At 37.3% G+C, this 18,703-nt stretch overlaps 1 protein-coding gene across 1 annotated transcript; it reads left to right on the forward strand.

The window, feature by feature from the left end:
• The first annotated feature begins 7,893 nt into the window (after positions 1 to 7,893).
• LOC137714910 (cysteine-tryptophan domain-containing zinc finger protein 3-like) lies at positions 7,894 to 17,470 on the forward strand. The gene is made up of 14 exons (XM_068454071.1): positions 7,894 to 8,392; positions 9,295 to 9,367; positions 9,474 to 9,604; positions 9,731 to 10,093; positions 10,186 to 11,417; positions 11,598 to 12,055; positions 12,152 to 14,034; positions 14,116 to 14,270; positions 14,756 to 14,916; positions 15,031 to 15,194; positions 15,421 to 16,232; positions 16,352 to 16,508; positions 16,600 to 16,707; positions 17,019 to 17,470. Exons 1-11 carry the CDS (start codon positions 8,240 to 8,242, stop codon positions 15,613 to 15,615), a joined length of 4,968 nt encoding a protein of 1,655 aa, XP_068310172.1. The 5' UTR covers positions 7,894 to 8,239; the 3' UTR covers positions 15,616 to 16,232; positions 16,352 to 16,508; positions 16,600 to 16,707; positions 17,019 to 17,470.
• Positions 17,471 to 18,703: the final 1,233 nt, after the last annotated feature.

Genomic DNA, 18,703 nt, shown 5'->3' on the forward strand with positions numbered 1-18,703 from the left:
GTTCCCATCAGGTTAAAATGATCTGTGGGGAATTTAGATTTTTATTCTCTTGTTATATAATCAAATGTATATGATATCAGTGTGTACATACAGGAAATAAACCACTGCATGTACCATTAATTAAAAAAATATGTAGAAACTGGACCGAGAGATTTTTCAGTGTGCCGGAAATACGGTTTGGTAGACTAAATGTCATAATACAAGTGGTTGATACTTGAAAATAAAAAATTTCAACCACTTATATTATGACACTTGAGTTGTATTCTCGCACACTGAAGATTTTTCGCCTGGACCAAATTGGTCACCTTTAGGACTACTTTCTTCATTGGATCATGTAATTTTTGTAGAGAGATTTTAGGTTCAACTCATATATGACAAGTTCGATATCTAATTATAATTGGTAAGTTATGTGGCTTACTTAGGTCTCTGCTCCACAATATTGTTGTATTGAATAAAACAAAACAAAACGGGAGTCTATCCTAAATTAATCCAGACGAAGAGAAAAGGATTCGAGTATACTGGCTAGCCAACTTGGTTAACCTCAGGTCGTCTTCAAGCATAAGATATTATAAGGTCTACATAAAATGAGGTTGATTTGGACATACAAATCGAAGTAGAGAAAAAACTAGGTTGATTAAGAAGGGATTCAAGCCATTAGTACTACAGTCTAGTGATATTTTTCTTCACTTGTAAGTGAGAGGTTTTAGATTCAACTCTCGCCAAAGATGAATTTAAACCACATTATTGCTAGTCCATTATGAGGCTAAGCCCACTCATTCCTCTTGATATAGATAATATCGTTTGTTCAAAAAAAAAAAAAAAAATAGATTCAAACTATAAACTTCTTATTCTTCTGTATTATAGCAAATGACAGGTTGTTATTATATCATGTGACCATATTTCAATACCATATCATAACTTTTCGATGATGAGTACAAAACAATCGTTTTTTCCATTTGTAATACTAAAATGCTTTTATTTATTTATTTATGCTGCAGTTTGGTGTTTGGATGGTCAAATTAAAGAGCACAAATCCAAGCATATTCTTTCATAATTAGCAAGGAGTATATTCCAAAAACCTTGTTCTACCAGACATGCTTCTCATTAGCAGGAGGCTTGACAATTTCTTGCACAACCTGCGAGTTAACATGTTAACGAATCGGGTTATTATCGGGTTATCCGTGAGATAACGAGTATGACACGTAAATAACACAAACATAACTTGTTTGTCAGGTCTAAAGATTAGGCATGATAATTTCTTACATGACTCATTGATCGACATGAAACAACACGATCTATTAATGAGTCTGGTCTTTATCTCATTACCTGTTAAAAATAATATGGATATCTACGGCTTGAAGGGCCCCTAAAAATTGTCCTGGAGCTCAAGTCTTTATTCTCACAAATATTCTGTTACTGTGACGAAAATATCTGCAAAATCACATGCCCTTGCTGCTTACTGATTTCCGTTTGGATTTTCTGTTAATTAGTAGTTTTCTTTTGGCTGATATTTGTTTCGAACTGGATTATTATCATTAAACTCCACTACTTTACGTTACGTAAGATTATCCAACTCTTTACATGCAACTAGTCATGTATCGATATTTGCAAATGACAATTTCATACATCTTCAAAAACAACATGATAGAATCACAAAAAGAATAGCTTGTATGCAGATCAATCAAACTACAGCTTCTTCAAAAGTATTTTTGCTTAGAAACACTTTATTAAAATCACATCAAAATTTTTAATAAAAATACAAGTGTTTTGTTCAATCTAGAAGCACTTATAGCTTTTTTTTCTTCTTTTCTTTTCTTTTTTTCTTTTTTTTTCTCTTTTTCTTTTTATGCCAAACAGGATGATGAGTTTTTGGTGATCTGAAACTGAAAGTGCAATCATCGGGTAATTGGATAAGTCGAACCAAAATTCTCTAGGAAGAAAAAGAACGCCTGCTGCTTTAGTGTGGGCCCTTCACGCCTACTGCCTCCTGTATTTCGTGACTTTCATTCTTCACAGTGGAGTTTTTGAATCCTAATCTTCGCTGGATTTCATTTGTGAGTATTTCGAAAATTATGAATTATATTTGTTTATCGTACATTATGTGATCAGAAATGATTTTAAATATTTTTATTAAAAATTAAATATAAACAGTAGCTGACAAAAAATAACCGTACGATATACGATGAACAGATACGATTTATAGATCTCCAAGATTCTCATAAAAAGAATCCAGAGAGGATCTTGTTGGAGAGTTTTCTACCTTGGGTTTTAGATATGAGTAATTGATTTTTTATTATTATAATAATTCTCATTTTATTATTTTTAAGTATCGTGAATTCGCACTTTGTTACTTTTAATTTTTCTCGTTTCATTTTTATACCTAAATTTTAATTTTCTAACACTTTAATATTTCCGTTAAGTTTTCTATCAAATTTTTGGTTAAATGATAACGTGTCATAATTTGCTACGTGGATGAAAAATTCTCTTGTAAATTCAAGTTATCGTGTCTAGTGCTAATTCTTGGCACAAAAGAAACAAGTTTTCTATCAGATTAAACTTAAAGGAGTCAAAAGTCTCTCTTATATAAGGTGGTACAAGATGGGGGGTATAATAATGTGCTAAGAATAGCGTTATTGTTTAAATATTGTTCAATAATAATAAAATAATATTTATTGAGTGAAAGGCTTTTAAAAAAGAATTATGTTTACTGTGACGTTTCACATCATTAATATAAACTCATACAAAAAATGATTTACACATCATTTTGTATTAATAGTTCAGGAGCTTATGAAAGCGGTGAACATGTTTAATCTAAATCTTTCTCGCAGCTAGAAGTGCTTTTGTGAAAAAATGATAATTGATATATAGTGTATGGGGCTTTCCCTATAGCAATGAGGTTAACTAATTAAAATAATGGCTTTTTATATATATAAAATTTAAAAACTTCACTTTAAAAGCAAGCACTATGCATAAGTATGAATAAAAAAAAACTTGCGTTTGTGATAACGAAAATAACAAGAAGACCATAAGATGGTATTTTGTGGATAATTTATGTAAATGTTCCCAACCCATTATGTGGGTCCTTTCATATTTGTGGCATGGTTTTATATTATATAACGATATATTTACACTAAGAATAAGAGAGAAATATCTTTTAATGTCATTCTAACTTCATATCCCCATTGGTTTTTCTTTTTCACAATTTAATTTAATTACTTGTTGCACGCTTATGCAAAGCCAACTTTATGAATAATAGTTGGTGTTTTAATCAATAGCATGTGGGGAATATCATATTAAAGGTTATCTTAAGAATAGTAGCATTTTAAATTTTTTTTTTTTCTTTAGGACATCGACATTTTTTTACACTAAGAGAAGGGAGAGTTCGGCTAAGCCACACAATGGGCAGCCTAATTTAGTATCGAGTTTGCCATCTACGAGATTCGAACCTAAGACCTCTCATTTTTAAGTGAAGAGAAATACTACCAGACTGGAGTACCGAATGACAATAGCATTTTAATTTTTAACATTTTATGGTTGTTGAGATTATAATGTGGGTTGAAAAATAGGACACTGGGATGGGATCTAGCAACTCTCTAACTTTTTTTTTGCACTAATTATATTTACAAATTACGTGTATCTACCCTTCACTTATATTTAAAAACTAATAATGACACACCTCGATCGAGATCAGGGCATGCTGGCCGTCACGTGGGAGTGACGTAACCATGTGCACAGTGCGGAAGCTAATAAAATAATAATAGAAATAATAATACGAATAAATAAAAACTAGTTTTACATAAAGTAATAACAACAAGTGCAAGCGTACGTGCGACGCTAAGTTCAGAGCATAAAGCCTAAAGCAGTCCAGGAGAAAACGACGCAACAAAAGTACACCCGAAGGTGATCCTACGCTGGTGATCGTCTGTCAGATATGCCGGGAAAATCCTCAGGGAAACCACCAAACGTGCTAGCCAACTAGAACCTGGAGGGGCGCAAAACAAAGGCGTGAGTGGACAAAAACAAAGCTTTTTGAAAACCATTTAATAAATAAGTTCTAACCCCTCGCCGTAAAACCTGTATACTTCCCAGAAAAATAGAGTATACATATATATAAATCATGCTCAAGAATATGCTATGCCAAAACCTCAAAATATAATGCAAGTGCTCAAGTAATATCACATCAATATCATATAACTGTCAGCCGGAGTCACCTAACGTGACCTGTACGGCTGAATCTAGAGCTCAAATCTCAATCTCACTAACTAGACCTGCATACGAGTCAGAACCACCTAAAGTGGTCTGTACGACAGGCCTGGGTGTAACATATGTATACGCTCAAGTGCTACGATCACGTGAAAGCTGTGTGAATAATCGCGGGTCACCTACGAGTCGGAACCACCTAAAGTGGTCTGTACGACAGGACTGTGCACCTAACTTGGATCCAAGCTGAGCGTGTGGTGCGGAAGGTGAACATCACGTGAAGGACTGTGCCCAACTCTGGGCGGGAGCACTAACACCGGGGGTGCAGGTTATGAGCTCTCTATGCATCTCAAATCACTACTGAATGTAAACATAAATCACAACTCACCTGACACTTACCTGTGCGTCCGCAGCACCAAACATACATATATATAAACAATTAACAATGCAACTAATCATGCATAACAACCGGCAATATAAATATGGCATGTAACGAATAAACGTTTTAAATCACTTTCTGGGAAAAATATAGGTATATAGGTATATACGGAAAACCAAAAGCCCACTCACTGGTACGTGGAAGGGTCGTAACCCCCCTACCTCGAGTGACCACGCTCGTCCTCGGGATAGGATTCACCTATATGCGAAACAACTATAAAAACGTAAATTTTAAAGCACATAACCAAACTTAAGAAATAACTTCTCATACAATGCTCAAATGGGGTGTATGAATACACCAACGTGATCTACTCAACCTCAGGAACATCCCCATATTTTTAAAATAATTTTTCACCGTCGCACGCGCCCCCACGCGCCGGCCACGCGCAGGCACGTGCCTGGCACGCTGACGGCGTCAGTTAACACCGTTAGGAATATTCCGTTATCTTTAACGGATTCCGTCAACGGCGTTAGGAATATTCCGTCCAAACTGACGGAATATTCCGTCGTTTTCTCCCGAGAGACTTCGGCGCCGTCGCCGGCGTTGGAAAATCGGGAAATCTTTAAATCGCGATATCTTCTTCGTTTTTCAACCAAATTTCACAAAATTGGTACCAAAATGAAGCTTACAACAAGAGGAACAAGATCATACCACTTTCAAGTGCTAAAATCCACGAAATCTCGCCTGGAAAATACCCCCAACTCCGGCCAACCTCGAAACTTGTGATCCCGACGTCCAAAACCTTCAAACGAACCACCCCGAGCCTCCTAAGGACCTTACCAAGCTTCCTACAAGCTTGAAATTCTCAAAAACATAAGAAATTACGTGTGCATGAACAGTACCCAAAATCGGGTATCCCGAGTTCGACGTGAAAACGAAGGTATCCTTACCTGAAATGGGTATGGTTAGACTCCAATGGACCTCACGAGCATGGATATGTACTTTGTTTCTTCGATCTGTGAAGATTTGAATGGTTTTGGGTGTGTGTCCGTACGTTTGGATGGAAATGAGAGGGAAAGGGAACTCGGGACAGGGTGCAGGGTAGGGGAAAAAGGTGTGGGGTGTGGGAGAGTGTGTGTGGCCCAAAACATGCCAACAAAAACCCAAAAACAACCACAAAACGTAAAGAAATCGCACTAGGGGCAAAATCGTCTTTTCACGCGTACGTTTTAAAATTTTCGGAACGGGCTGTTACAAATAATAAGTTTTAATTGCCACTTTATATTACGGTCTGGTGGTATTCATCTTCCTTTGTAAATGAGAGGTCTTAAGTTCGATTTTCACTAAAAATAAATTTAAACCACATTATTGCTAGCTCGTTGTGAAGCTAAACCTACTCTCTCTTCTTAGTGTATTATATCGATTGTTCAAATATTTTTTTTTAATTGGGTGCATATTAAAATGATTGATCGACTAGCATATCATATGATGAACAAAATTCAATCTATGTAATATCCTCATAACTCAAATTTCCATTTTGTCCCTGAAAATTTCAATAATCTTGTAATAATTTCAACCAACGGTTATTATACAAAACCCATAAACAATATTGTAGTAACTGATAATTTGTCACACATGAGTGGCCTTAATTATTGTTTTCAACAACTAAATTGAAATTAAAAAAAATTAAATAAAAACTCCACACATGACAACCACATTCAGGGAGGGACATTTTTGTCCCAACACATATTTTAAGCATAAAATGGTCAACCATTTGATGTTTGCTGTTTTCAGCAAACCGTGCCCCTCAGTCTCCTTATTTATTTATTTTTATTTATTTTTAAACACTGCGGTAATTAAAAGTTTGTTTAAAATTATTTTTAAAATGATTAAAAATACTTTTGGAAACAAATGTTTAGATTTTAAGTGCTCTTCAGGATTTACTTAGCATATTTATTAAGAATTGGTTCTAAAAATATTTTTTCTTTGAAGAACTTCTAGACGAGCCTTAAATAATTAATATTTTTATTTAAATTCCAATTTGTATTTTCTTATTTTGTTTCTTTTGCTTTTTTAAAATAATTTCTTTTTGACCTTTTTTAAGTCCTTTTTTTTACCTTCCAACTGTTTTACAGTATGGAAAATACCTGTTGGGATAGATATAAAAGAACATGCTGGAGTCGCCAGGTGACAAGTGGCTCAAAGCTAGAGAGTTTTCCCCCACGCGCCTTCGAATAGTCTTGAGACACACCTTCCAAGTGTGCATATGATAAAGTTGCTGCATAACAGAATTTTAAGACGGCGGAAAAATATTAGCAGGTCGAAATTACAGTATTGCAACATAACACGCTAGAAAGTTGAATATAATAATTTTTTTATACATAATTTTAATATATAATTTAATAACACAATATGTCTTATAGTTTAAAAAAGATCATCAAATCAATTGTTAAAATTACAATTTGTCGACATAATTTGCCGACTAGTTGTTTGTAATATTCTATTATTTAGTATTACATGCCAAATTTTCACATCTAGTTTACCTAATTAATGTCCCAATTACAAGGTTTTAGTTGATAAATTAATAATGTAAATTTACAAAAGATATTCTACTATAAATGATCAGTGTTTACAGTTTGACAAAAAAAAAAAAAAAAGTAATTTTTACGAGATTTTACTAATAAAATAATAAAAACTTATAATATGTTTTCCTTTAATTAAAAAGTGAATATACTCTTCTCGAAACGCTATCCACAAATTTGTCTAATTAACAATCTTGATGAGGTGCTATTTTAGACAATATAAATTTTTTTTTTAAAATAACTTTGTAACGCTCTTACTCATTAACGTTAGGTTTAAGATTTCATTAACAATTCTCGTTCAAGTAATTATAAAATGTCGATCTAAACTCCAATGTGAAAAATAATCCATATAGATAAATTTCTATAAAATATATTTTATCGACGCCTAATAAAGGTAATTTCTTGTTTTTCTCAAGGGCCAAACAAGAGGAAGCGTGCTTGCACGCGCATATGCTTGTATCTCAAACTATAAATCCTCGGGTTTTCACGACAGAGCCATTACATAAAAAACAGGAAATAGAGGGGCCAAAACGCAAATAAAAGGAAATATGTAAAATAAGTGATTAATTTTTTTTTTTCCACATGGCGCCCAAAAGTATAAAACAAATAAAATTATTTCCCAAAATAAATATATAAAATAAGTGATTTTTTTTTTTTTTGCATCCGGTAGAAAGAAATAAAAATAATTATAAAAACGAAAAATCAGAAATTAAGAAACCGGCTGCTGTAAACACCAAAAACCAGAGAGAGAGAGAGAGAGAGAGAGAGAGAGTGCTGCTGATCAAATTTTCAGCTGAATAGAATTTACACGCAGAAAGCGTCTCTGAAAAGCATAAGATTGTTGTTGTTGGCGAAATCGAAGCTTTCAGAAACCCAATTGGGTTTGTTTAATTTTGTAAATTCGTTTTTAATTTGGGAAATTTGGAAGATTTTGAATTTTGGGATTTAGGGTTATTGATTTCTGAGGGTGGTTGTGTGATCGGTGAGAATTTGATTGATTTGGGATTTTGGGTTGTGTTGAATGGGTCGTGGTTTGATTAGTAGTTGTAGATTTTGAGAGAGAGGGAGAGATTTGTGGATGATTTCTGTGGGGACTAGGGATGCAAGGAAGGGGGTAGAATTAGGGTTTGGTGGTCGGAGAGAGATGGAGGATACTGAGCTTGAAGAAGGCGAAGCTTGCTCTTCCCACATCAATGAATACGATCCCAACATCGATGCTCTCTCTTACATCGTAAGCGTATGCACATAAATAAACACATATATGTATATATACATGTAGATTTGTATGTACATGTGTTTTTGCTGCTTATTGGTTTTGAATTGCTAGAAACTTTTCGGGTTGACTTGTATCGGCTTGCTAGATCCGAGCTAATGGAGTTTGATTGAATTTGAATTTTACTTTGGTTGTGTTAAGAAGGGCACGTAATGGAATGAGAACTTTTTATTGAATTAAATTGTTGTAGAAATCTCTTACTTGAGTTTAAGAAGTTTAAAAGGCTTTATATTTGCTTTGAGGGAGCGGAAACTGTAGTTTAGAACTTCGTTACTTGGCTCATGTTCTTGTCATGTAATTGCGTTGCTAACATATCTTATTCATCCACTTTGTAATGTGAGTATGTATCCCTCTCTGACTTATGGACGGGCATGAAAATGCTGTTTTGAGAGGTTGGACCATGTGATAATTGGTATTTGCGCTGAACTTACTGGTTATGATAACGGTTTAATGTGCCATAGAATTTCCCTTGCATACGATTCAGTTTTGGAGTCTCTGGATCCATATTGGTCTACTGTGTAGTTATGATTTATGCGGGATAGTAAAATCTGAATGTTAGAAATCAAATTTTGTGGAATTTATCTATGTTAACTTCAAATGCAATGGGTGACCTTCAGAATCTCAAAACCCCAGTTTTGATATTTGTTTTAAGAATTTTTGTAGGGTCATGAAGTGTGATTGCTTTAGGTAATTAATATTTGGTAGCTTGACATTGTAGTATCTTAAATCTTAAAGATGCCCGAATCCTATGAAAAGTGTAATTGAAGTATAACCGCCTTGTTTCTAGCTCTTACTATTACTTTACGTCTCTTTGTCGAGCTTTGCATTTCAATGATTGATATTGCTCTCTCTGGTATTAGGATGATAGAATTCAGGATGTTTTGGGACACTTCCAGAAAGAATTTGAAGGTGAGGTATCTGCGGAGAATTTGGGTAAGTCAATAGAAGGGAATTACGTTATCTCTTGTGCTTGAGAGATGCATTAATTTGGAGTTCCTTCTCTTTAAGTAATGAGTTGGCAATCAATACATTGAAACAGGGGCAAAGTGGGGTGGGTATGGCTCTTTTTTACCTTCCTATCAGCGGTCTCCAGTGTGGTCTCATCCGAAGACTCCACAAAAAGTTCACAACTACAGCTTACTGAAATCTCCCAACAATTTGAAACTTGAGGTGTCAACTTTATCAGCATATAATTTCCGACTTATATCTAGTTCTGTACAGATAAATCTTTGTCTCTATTGGTTTCTTTGACAATTCTCAGTTTACTTGAGCATCTTTCATTATTTTTCCGCACAGTCTGGTCAACGTAACAATGCAGTTTGTTATAGTACACCTCAGTCAGTGGGAATAGGAACTGCTTCTACCGGTTCCACTTCGCTTGTTGTACCAAAGGCACCCTCATTAGTTCAACCTGACCAGTACGCTCCTCGGCATGAATCTGCAAACAAGAAAGCTATCAATTCATCAGACCAGAAAACATTGAAGGTGCGAATTAAAGTGGGATCAGATAACTTGTCGACACGAAAAAATGCTATCTACAGTGGGCTTGGCCTTGATACCACACCGTCTTCCTCACTAGATGATAGCCCTTCAGAGAGTGAAGGGATATCTCATGAGCCTCGAGATGCCCCATTTGAATCTCCCACCAGTATTCTTCAGGTGAATCATCTCCCTTTAATATTCAGATGTTTTCTGCTTTAGAAATAGTGTGCTTAAACTGAAACATTTATTTTGGCACCGCTCTGGAGCAGATTATGACATCCTTTCCGGTGCATGAGGATATGATGTCACCTCTTCATGACGACCTCATTTACTTAATTGCAAAGGAAAAGCTCCTAAAAGAGGGTACAGCGAATGGAACTCATACCATGGAGGGTGGTGGGAAAGTATCAAGAGCGAGGAAAACAAAATCGGTCGAAAGAAATGATTTGTCAGTAGAATCAAAAAGTGGGAGAAATAAAGATGGAACTGGGCTTCTGTCAAAGAAGGAACACGACATTGACATGTTTGTTTGTGAGGAGTTTGTTTCTAAAACCTTGAAGCTCCCGCTTCTATCTAATTCATTTTCTACTGTCAATGACGTGATCAAGAGCAATGAAATTGATAAGAAAAGTTTAGTGAGGGACAAGGTCTTCCCTGCAGAAGACGAACCAATGGAGCGAATGTCCAACCAAGAGGATGGCTGGGTTGAAAAGCGAAAAGCCAATTTGGCTGGAAAGGTTCAGGAAGATAGAAAAGTAAATTTAAGCGATGATGTTTTGGCTCATCCAAAGAAAGAGGGCTGTTGCAGAGGAGAGAAAACTTATGAATTGGTAAAAGGTGACTTAAATGTTTCCAAGGGGAGGAAAGCTTTAAATACTGAAATAATGAACCATTCAAAGCAGAAAGTCAATCAGAAGGCTGGATTGCATGAGTTGGATGATACAAGACTATATTCTGGGAAGGAGTATCCGCTACCCGGGGAAAAAAAGAAACCGAAGGAAAGTCAGAGGACCCCAGTTGCTGAGATGCCAAAAGAAAGCTCAAGGGTTTGTTCTTCTTCAGTGCCCAAGATGAAGAGCACGCATGCGAACAGTTCTAATACTGATCAAAGTAGGGATACATATAGAGATCTGTTTGGGGATATAGATGAAAATAACCAAATTAATTTATTTGAACTTCCCTTTGAAGAGAAGCTTAAGGACACTGATGCTGTTGCAAAAAGCACACCTGCAGTTAACAGTACATCAAGGGAGAGACAAAATGGCAATAAATTTGATAAACCATCATCAATTGCAGACTCACATCCTATGACGGCTTCAAATATACTCCCACGTTCTGGAAATGGGCCCATGTCTGCTGGGCCTCCTGCTACAGGGGCTCCTGCACTGATAGAAGATAGTTGGGTGTGTTGTGACAAGTGTCAGAAATGGCGGCTTCTTCCATATGGTACAAACCCGGAGAGCCTACCTGAAAAGTGGCTGTGTAGCATGCTTAATTGGCTGTAAGTTCCTTTCTAGTGGCATTTTCTAACCAATCACTACGTTCATTATATTACATGGTATATCGCTATATCCACAAAACCTGATATGCCATTTTATAATGTGTAATGACTGTTCATTCCAATCTCTGCCTCTCTGTTCTCTCTTTCTCTCTGAAGCTTGATCTCTTGATTCAAATTTAGGCCTGGGATGAATCGGTGTAATGTAAACGAGGAGGAAACAACAGAAAAGACGAAAGCTCTAATTGCACAGTACCAAGTTTCTGCCCCTGAGAGTCAAAGTAATCTGCCCAGAAATCCTGGTTTAATGGAAGGAGTGGCATTGCCTAAGCCTCTGAACCCTGACCAAAACCTTGAAAATTTTGGTTTGCCTGGCATGCCTAGTAGTGCAAAGAAAAAAAATGGAGCAAAAGAATTGCCAAATGCAACTAATAAAGATGGTTCCATTCAGTTTCCAAACTCCATGAAGAAAACCATGCAGGCATCAGTGAAGAGTAGAAGCTTGAATGATGTGAATCAGTCTCCACTGCCAAGTGAACCTGATTTGCAGCAGCTAAGCAAGTCCAGTGACATGGCAGTGGAGAAACGGAAACACAAGTACAGGGAGAAGCATAGAGATTTAGAGCCCTCTACTGGGGGAGGTATGGCATATGAAGCAGTGTTTTTTCTTTGTGCTTTTTAAGCCATCCTTAATCATGTTGAATGCTATTTACTTACTAATAAAGCATGTCAAACAGGTGACATCAAGAATTTAAAGATAAAGAGCAGAAGAGACTCCGTTCCAGATTCTTCTCGAGCTTCCAAGAAAATCAAGACTGAAGTTAAACATATTAATGATGAAGGATGGACATCAGACTACAATTGGGCAGTTGGGGAGGTAGGTCCTAGCTCAAGTGGTGCTGCAGTAGGGAAAGATCAAATTAAGAATAGGTCACATGCTGCTTCTATTACAAAAACAAAGGATGAGGCTTTCTTAAAAAGTCGATCCTTAGATGTGGGAAACTGTGATTCTAAAGGTAGATCAAAAAAGAGAAAAGTGAAGGAATCCTCCGACATGGGTTCCCTTCCAGCTACAGGGTGTTATGTTGAGGATCATTCAGTTACTGTGAAGGAGGAGTTTAGTGAGAATGACCGCAGGAAAGAAAAGAAGGCAAGGACTTCTAAATCTGACGGAAAAGAGTCTAGTGCAAGCAAAGGAAGTGGTAGAACAGACAAAAAGAGCAGCCATACAAAGAACCAACAACATAGAAAAGATATAGGTAGCAGTTTAACTCACCGGAGTAGGAATGGTATGGATTCCTTGAAAAAGGATTTGGGATTTGTACAGGTTCCTATGGCTGCAACTTCAAGCTCCTCCAAAATCTCTGGTTCCCAGAAAACCAAATCCAGTTTTCAGGAAGTTAAAGGTTCACCCGTAGAATCCGTCTCATCTTCACCTATGAGAATCTTGAATCCCGATAAGCTTACATCAGTACGCAGGGACCTCATTGGAAAGGATGAGTCACAAAATGCTGATCATTTTGCCATAGGTAGCCCAAGAAGATGCTCAGATGGTGAAGATGATGGTGGGAGTGATCGATCTGCAACAGCGAGGAAGGACAAAGTTTCCACTGTGGCTTATCATGGGTCTCATGAGTCTTCTGTGCTTGATTTCCAGGACAGAGATTCTAATCACATATCTGGTGGTAAAGTTAGAGGGCAGGTCGCCCCATCGCCCGATATCACGAATGGTCTTTCTATGAATGGTGCTTTGGGTAATTCAGGTCAAGATACTGGGTGTCCTAAACAATTGGCTTCTAATCAATTTGGTGGTGAATACAGAGAGAATGGAAAGCATTATCACTCTAATGGATCTCACCCAAGAAAGTCAGGGAAGGGATACTCTTCTTCATGGTTAAAGGACAAGAACGGGAGCTTTGAATCTGATTTGGACATTGGTGAGGCCAAGAATTCTAAAGTTGTCAGTGAACAGAAAGATCATTCACCCTCCCATGGAATAAAACCTGGGGATGGTAAAAACAAGTGTGGGTCTAAATCTGGTCAAACTGAGAACAAATATGTCAGCAAGAAAGATGTTACTGGGAAATCTTCCATTGAGAGCAGTAAAAGGGAAGGTCAGTCGAATTTCGGGGGGCATGATGGCCCAGATGTTAAGCCAGAAATCATTTGCAAAAAAGATGCAATTTCTACTCCCAAGCAGAATTCACTGCAAGATTGTGATGGTGAAAGGTTATCAAAGATTCCTTCCGGAAAAACTGAACGAGTGGATGCAGGCTCGGTTAGGGGGAAGTCACTACCCTTGCCAACTTCTGGTGGAGCTCAAAATGAGACCACAACCCGTTGTCCCCGACCAGCTGTGGGTTCTCAAAAAGGTAATGGAGCAGATAGCTCACAAGTTGATGCCTCTGAAGGTAATGATGCTCTGAAGCAAATACAAACCAGAAAGGTTGATAATCAGAATGGAACTCAGCATATCAGTTCAAGGCATCTTTTACAGAATGGGCACAGGGCCAGGGATACTGATGCCCCTAGTCCAGTTAGAAGGGACTCCGGCAGCCAGGCTGTTACTAGTGCTCTGAAAGAAGCTAAAGATCTGAAACATCTTGCTGATCGCGTCAAGGTTTTAACCTATCATATTTTCATGATTAGATATTTCTGTTCTCCTTTCTGCGATAATTATGTGTAATACTAATCCTTGCAGAACGCCGGGTCAACTTCCGAAAGTACGGGGTTTTACTTCCAAGCGGCTGTCAAATTTCTTCATGCTGCATCTTTGTTGGAGAATATTGATAGTGCCAAGCATAATGACATGACTCAGTGCATGCAAATGTATAGTAGCACCGCAAAACTATGCAAGTAAGTCAAGTTTGAGCTGTATTAATACTTCTGTTCTCATGGCACATGCACTGGTTTTGGGTGAGTCGTGTTGACTTTTGCAACCTTGCTGTGAGTCCTTGTCTACCCTTCGCGGAACCCTGCATGTGTGAGTTGGGACCCATAATATGGTTGTACGCAATTTTAGGTAGTACTTTCAACTATATTTTTGTGGTTTTTACCCTCATGTATTTGGACTTGCATCTAAAGCCTTTTTGGATTGGGTTGGGAGGGGTCACAGAGACAGTGTACTTTTGCATAGCATTAGCTCTTAAGATGTAGGGGGTGATCTTCTCATGATTGATTTTGTCATCTTTGGTCATTAGAATAGTTATTGGCATGTACTGTAGTAGCACGTGGAGGAGCCATCCCATTTTTTTAAGCGTTCTTTGCGGGCTTTTATATTTATGGGTTCTGGAGCTTTCATGCCTGTTCTGCTTTTCCTTATTAATTTAAATTGTCTGTAGGTTTTGTGCTCATGAATATGAGAAACCCAAGGATATGGCTGCTGCTGCTTTGGCCTACAAATGCATGGAGGTGGCTTATATGAGGGCGGTATACTGCTCGCATGCCAGTGCAAGCAGAGATCGTCTTGAGTTGCAAACAGCTTTACAATTGGTTCCTCCTGGTAAATTGACCAGTGTCTAAGTGAGCTGTTACTTGGTTCTAGAGGAGATGCAAGGCTCTAATAGCCTTGTTTTGAATTGTTGCTAATTTGATATCCTTGCTGCTTTTCTATCAGGTGAATCTCCTTCTTCCTCTGCCTCTGATGTTGATAACCTAAACAACCCCTCAACGGTTGTTGACAAGGTTGCCTTACCCAAGGGTGTTAGCTCTCCCCAAGTTGCTGGAAGCCATGTTATTGCTGCCCGAAACCGTCCCAATTTCCTCCGGATACTCAATTTTGTAAGTTTATATAGATCCTATATTGAAACTTCAATTTGTTACTCTTGTACTGTTGCACAAATTTTCATCACAATTAATTTATTTTAGATATTTAGTACATATAACGTGGTCAGAGAAGGGCATGAACAAGAATGGACTATCAATTTATTTAAGAATGGGTAATCTCCTTTCACAATAGAGAAGTGTGGACAACGAATGAACATTTTGTAAATATGATTACTTGCAGACTCAGGATGTAAATTTTGCAATGGAAGCGTCAAGGAAATCGCAGCTTGCATTTGCAGCTGCTAATACAAACACTGGAGATGCTAAGCGTTCAGAAGGTATTTCTGCCATTAAAAGGGCTCTTGACTTTCACTTCCAAGACGTAGAGGGATTGCTACATTTGGTACGGCTCGCAATGGATGCTATCAGCCGGTAAAAGAGGCAAGTCGTTGTGGGATGATTCAACCCTAGGAAGGTTTATTTATTGGTGAATCCTTGGTCTCATGCCTTAAGAAGGGAGGAAAAAGAGGCTGTCCTTGATACTTCTGCTGAACTGCTTGGAACTTCTGTTGAGGAACTGGTTGTTTCTCTTCTTGTTTCAAGTAGACGACTCCTAGTCATTTTATTTTGTGGTCCTGAATCTGCTTGCAAGCGCTATCGGAGACCAAACAGGTCATTCAGATCTCAATTATTTATTTTGAGGTATTGTGAACCCATCGTCAAGTACAGCTCTGCTGAAAAGGTTCTGAGCAGCTTCTGAAGGTGGATTTACTTCATCAAGAATGGGAGGAGATATATAATAGTTGTATATAAGGACAAGAAAACGAGTTCTAAAATCAATAGGGGATTTGTTTTGACTCTCAAAACCAGAACTTAAAGCTTTGGGGATCCTTTATTGTTCAGACTGTTAACTTATCTTGATAATCCGTTATCTTGAACTGTCTGGAGAAGACTCTGGCAGCTGCCAGTATGTGCGCAAACCGTCTGATCTGATTCAACAGATTGAGACCACATCAACACTGTAGAAAAGGGTGAAAACGATGGAAACCGTAGGTATGCTGTTTTTCTAATAGATTCTCTCTTATTTTCCCCATCAAACCTTTTTTTCTTTTCAGTTACCATTTTAGTTGTTTGCACTTTTTTGTCTGAATTTGATTTTGATACATGTGCAGGTTGTCTTCACTTTTGTTGTAGTTAGGATATCCTCTTTGCGTTAGTAGACACGAAATCAGAAAAAGGAAAAAAAAAATACATTATCAGCGAATTATTGTCACAGTCATGCATGTTAGCTCCAACATGCTGCGCTTGCCTGAGTTTCTTTCCTCAAAGGTTTGTTAGCTGTTATTGTTGTGCAAGTTTGATGATTCATTCTATGTTCATTCGTCTCCAACCGGCTTTCTGTTTTCACTTTCTCCTTCAGTGGCGACAATGTATATATACAAATTATTGAAGCATCTGCACGTGTTTCCGTCTGTAAAGAGAAGGGGATCGGTTGAATATTATTAGGTCGGTCCTTGAGATCTAACAGGTAAGGTTCTAATGCTTTTGTAATGTTAAATCTGCTCTCCAGACTTCAGATAATTATGATTACTTTTGCATGCATGAGAGTGAGAGGAGACGATTTTGAACCCAATTATTCTAGGGTAGTGATCTTCACATTCCCGTTTTCTCCTTTTGCATTTGTTTCCGTCTCTTCTCTTGATTCTCCTTGGATTTAATTCAGTCGAAGGACTACCCTTAGTCCAAATCTTGCAATGACTGATCACTACCCTTAGTCCAAATCTTGCATTTATAGGAGCATATAATGTTTCGCTAACCGGACGGGGTCTCTGCTTGCAGGTTGAGCAGCGGGCGGGGGCGGTTCTCTATCTAGTAGACAACTGAGTTCGATGTGATATTCTTGTTTTGAGTTTTGCCGGATGTGGGTAGTGTATAGTTTCCGAATATCTAGTCACTAAACGATTGTTTAGTTTTACACAATAAGGTCTAGAATTATTTCAATCGTTGATTACCCGTAGCGACAGCGATAGTAATGATCCGGGTTTTGTCAATAAAGCTTTGAGTTTGAAGGGATGACATTCATGGCAGAAGCTGGAAGTGGATACCTGTGTTACAACCGTTTTCAAATATTCGACTAGTAAATGCTGCTCAAAATGTCGCCGGGAGCAGCAAGCCTTTGAGATTGTCATAACTTCTCACTGGTCTCTGAGATTTAAAATCGATAGAAGTGGTCCATGATTTTGTTCGTCGTCAATCATTTTTGTCCATTATTTATGACAGATTTGAATTTTAACAGTTTTCTTAAAAGACCACGTTTGTTACCAATTTGACCTTGAACGCCGCCACGCCACGCCCGCCATTTCACGAGTTTTCCAGCTTGGATCTGATTCGAGTCATCGGGTTCTTTTGGAGGCTTTGCGTCGCTGGGACTTCCAAATATCGCAGTTTTGATTGCACGGGGAGCCGTTAGCAATGCTCCGGGGATGGATGAGCATTTGAAGGGTGTTATGGTTAAATGTTGTGTAGAGAGAGATTATATAAAAATTTCAAGTAATCTGTACTTTTTTGTTTTTTCATGAATTAAAAATTTAAAAAAAAAAAATCTTAAGGGAGAGAGGAATTTAGATAGAGAGTTGTGTTGCTAATAGTACTCTACTACAATGGTGGAAATGAGTGTAGTCATTGCATCATTGCGGGGGTTTGAATCTCTTCGGCTTCCTAATCTAACAAATCTATATTTTAACCAAAAAAAAAAAAAAACGAGAGAGCTTTGTTTAAATAGAAAAACTCTAACGAAACCAAAAAGTAGTGTGTAAATCATTTTTTTGTGAAAATGGAAATTGTTGAGTTTTTAGGAAGATTGACATACGCCATTTGGAAAGAAGTCTTACAATTTTATATTAAGAAAAATTCTAGCGGGAACAAAAACTAGCTAAAATGTCAATAAAATTGTGAGTTATGGTTCACAATTTTTGTGATCAACAAACCTCACCCTTAAATTACCTGTCCCTTGGTCACCTGGTGACCAACGAATGCTTTTAATGTCTCAAACTCAACCATTGACATCAAAGAATAAATATACAAATTTTAATATCAAATCAAGTGATGAGTTGTCATTTATTCTTGGTCACTAGGTAACCAAAAGAACAAAACTCACGAAGCATAAACCGAAGACTTTTTAGCCGTAAGAGTCCCCTGAGATTGGCTAATCTCATTTTGGTCCCTGACAATAAAAATTGATAAAAGTGATCCCCATGTCCACCGTAAATCATTTTGATCATTTCGTGAAAAATCTATCAATATCCTCGTTACATTGTCACATGAACGACCATCTTTTTAAAGGTATTTTTGTCAAGCCAAACCCTCCACTTCCCAAGAATGTTAACTTTTTCACGAAATGATCAAAATAAATTTAAAGTGAACAAGCTCATAAGACCGCTTGTATTGATTTTCACTATTAAATTTAATGTTTAACTTTTTGTCAATACACTGGTTTAGACTTGGAAACCTCGTTAAGCAACCAG

The sequence above is a fragment of the Pyrus communis genome, chromosome 14, assembly GCF_963583255.1.
Source record: "Pyrus communis chromosome 14, drPyrComm1.1, whole genome shotgun sequence".
NCBI lineage: Eukaryota > Viridiplantae > Streptophyta > Magnoliopsida > Rosales > Rosaceae > Pyrus > Pyrus communis.